Here is a 3,327-nt window from a genome sequence, read left to right as displayed (position 1 = left end):
CTATAGCAAGGTAGATAGTATTTTTTTTTATGACAATATAACTGTCTCATTTTTCAAAACTGATTAGTTATGAATTGGATCATGTCATGATTAATATATACTGAATATATGCAAATGAAGCTACCTGCTAGCAGAGGAAACATGCAAGGTTAATAAACATATATTATCAGTGAATGTCAACATCACATTTATAATTATCTTAATCTTCCAGAGTGTCCAATATTTCCACTGGGAGAATATGCAGTCCTGAGGCATATGTGCTCTTCTACGAAATATCATCTTCATCGTCTAAACTATAGCATGTGTGAATATGTCACCTATGGAGCTTGAGTGAAAATTTGGTAGATTAATGTTAATAGGAATTTTAGAAAAAAAGTGTCCATTTGTATGCTCAAATGCGAGATTGGAGAGTGAATATGTGTGTGTGTGTGTGCATGTTAAAGCATAGGAAAAAGAAAAACAAAAAAATAATGTATCAAAAAAGAATGGTATTGCACCTTGAGCTACTACTGTTGCCCTACCAAAGTGCACAAAGAATAATATCCATTCACTTTGAGAAGGAAAAAAGGGGAAAAAAAATAGTACGAGTGTCTCAAAGTTTCAGAACAGATGCTTTGTAGTACTGCAATTTATTCAGTATCAGTGCATTAAGCTGTGCACCTCATGACAGCCGCTGCAGATGTCTTTGCAGTTGAAAACTATTGTGCACCATGTGATTCATTCCTCTTAGTTTATTCCTCAAAATGTCTAAATTTTTAAACAAAATTTTTGTGTCTTGATCCTTTTTTTTCTATCTTTGATTTTATTCAGAAAAATTTGTAAGCTTAATTTACTCATTTGTGAGAAATGATTTGAGTAGACTGTCAGTTGTCCATTGCTTACAGTACTAAGAGATAGACATTATTAGATTGAAATATTTTTAAAGAGATGCCAGCAGTGAATTAGCATCCTGTTTAAATTGATAAAAGTCAGTTGAGGCATTAGATTATATACAGTATTCTATAAAGAAAAAATAATAATGCTCATGTGATTTAGCATTGTGGCAGTAGACATTTTTGAACTGCTTACCACAATACTGTGCTAAGATTGTAGGCTTATCTGTGTAACTATGTACATATGTATGTATAGAGACACAGACTTGCAAATGTATATTTTATATTAAATATATATTGTAAATATGTTACAAATTAAATAAGATTTGTAAAGATTCAGATGTAGTTATATATATTGAAGGTAATAAATTGTTATCTGAAAGACAGATCATGTTATCTATATTTCTCAAAGTTTCGGCTGTATAGTAATGATGGTCTAGTCAAATAATATCTTACTGTTGCAAGATATGCTGCATAAAGATGCTGCACTTAAGATTTGATGCTGCCATTCTCAACTAGAAAGATTGTTTACAGTTCTTGTAATGAAACCGGCAGTCTGAAGTAGATTGTGTCTTACTGTCTATGCGACGAGGGCAATACTGTTATGAAAAGCTGACTTGTGGTAAATTGTGTGACTGAGTCAGATGATTTACATAGTACTAGATATGGGAGAGTATTGTATTTTAGTGACATCAAAATCAGTGCTGTAGCAATAGATTTCAGAGCATTTAGACGAGTATTCCAGTTGCAGAAGGATATTTCAAGTTCACCACTACAGAAAATATTTTGAACTGAATTACCACATTAAATCTCCCAATCATGTTTATCTTTTAAAAGTTGATTGTTAGACTATAATTTACATTTAAATAGTATATAATGTTTTCTGTAGCTTAATGTCATTTTCTATCTTGTGTACTTGCAATTATGTTTGTGTTTCTGTGGACTAAGCTTTTTTTTATCTCTCTCTTTTTTTTTTCTTTGGTTAGCCTCATAAATCCCTTCACTGCAACCACTCCCCTGGTACTATATGTTTGAAGGTATACAGTATGTATATGTAAGAGGTATGTTTAAGCCCAAGCATTTTGGCTTGAACTTTTGAGTTGAATATTTGAGTGATGACTGACACTTCACTTTCTGGGATGAGCAAGGCACTGGTGGGCAAATGTTCTGTTTGGCAAGCATTGTCTATGATACCTGCTGATCACAGAACTGTGAAGTAGAAAAGATATTTTAATTTTTCTTGGCCATATTTTGAAGTAGACAAAGAAAAATGCCAAATGGGGTCTCTTTTTTCTGTACAATTGTAAAAAAAATTACCCTGCTCACATTTTTTCAAGTCTGTTTATATGAATTAATCATTTCTTTTTTCTTTTCTTTTTTTATATCCCCATTATGCATTTTTTGTATCACTGATCACTAATGTGGTTCATTAAAAATTCTATCAATTCTAGCATTAAGGTTTGAGTATGTTTTGAAATAAACTATAAATGAGCTGTGCTGTGATACATATGTGTCATTTAGCTACTATGTAGCTGTAATGTTATGGAGTCAATATTTTCACAGTTCATGTATTGTTTATTACATGTGAATATTTTTGGTAAATGGAACTTTAGAATCAGCAAAGATCAGAGTGTTTTAATTACCAACAATAAAAAAAAGCTATTTGTGGATGTGGCAGTTTAAGGTGTTTATCTGCATGACCACTATAGGATATGAGTATCATGGGGTTGAGGTAACTGTAGATAACACACACAATGCACAGGGCTTCCTATCTTGCCACAGTAAACACAAAGATTCAGCCTTATCCAGTTTGTGACATGAGAAAAAGTGCACGGCAACCATCTTCAATCCTTAAGCTTGGAATAGTAAAAACTGAGATCCCTTGGAGTTGTCTTGGCAAGCCGCTATTCAGATGTAGTGGCTTAGTTGAAGGCTGCTTACCACTCATACCTATCACAATGTTCTATTATCACTGCACTGGGGAAGTTCCTAGAAAATAGTATGTCACCTAATGGTATAATATATGAGAAAATAAATATTTATAAGGAGTGCCTCTTATTTTTTATAACCTTGAACCACCCATAAAATGAAAAATAATAACCTTGAATCCTTGAATGCTCATTAAATAAATACAACTAAAAAAATAAGCAAGAAAAGACAAACGAGATGACAGACTTTTAACATTGCCTGCTGGAGGAGCATATACAGGTTCTGAGCAAATAACAGTCAATATAAAAGTATTATATATGGTTCCTCATACAGTGGCCTGCCTACTTACTACAAAATGGCCAATACTTTGCATCACAAACTTTTAAGTTACTGAAATATATGTAATAAAACAGCATTGTCACCTTGCCTAACTCGCATTCACCCCACCATCTCTCCAAACTTTACCTTTTTCTCTGGTAGTTCACTCTTAACATATAGTTCCTGCATGAATGATAAGCATGCTATG

General features: G+C 32.8%; 1 protein-coding gene across 1 annotated transcript in view; it reads left to right on the top strand.

Moving 5' to 3' along the window:
• Positions 1-2,922, top strand: part of LOC119585724 (ubiquitin carboxyl-terminal hydrolase Usp2-like) — a gene marked incomplete in the record, with an annotated part of 125,661 nt that extends 122,739 nt beyond the window's left edge. The window contains 1 exon segment of the mRNA XM_037934412.1: positions 212-2,922. Coding sequence (XP_037790340.1) covers positions 212-299 — 88 coding nt within the window.
• Positions 2,923-3,327: the final 405 nt, after the last annotated feature.

Source organism: Penaeus monodon, chromosome 20, assembly GCF_015228065.2.
Source record: "Penaeus monodon isolate SGIC_2016 chromosome 20, NSTDA_Pmon_1, whole genome shotgun sequence".
Classification (NCBI taxonomy): domain Eukaryota; kingdom Metazoa; phylum Arthropoda; class Malacostraca; order Decapoda; family Penaeidae; genus Penaeus; species Penaeus monodon.
Note: the sequence above shows the minus strand (reverse complement) of the source record. Positions and strands in the feature narration are given on the sequence as shown.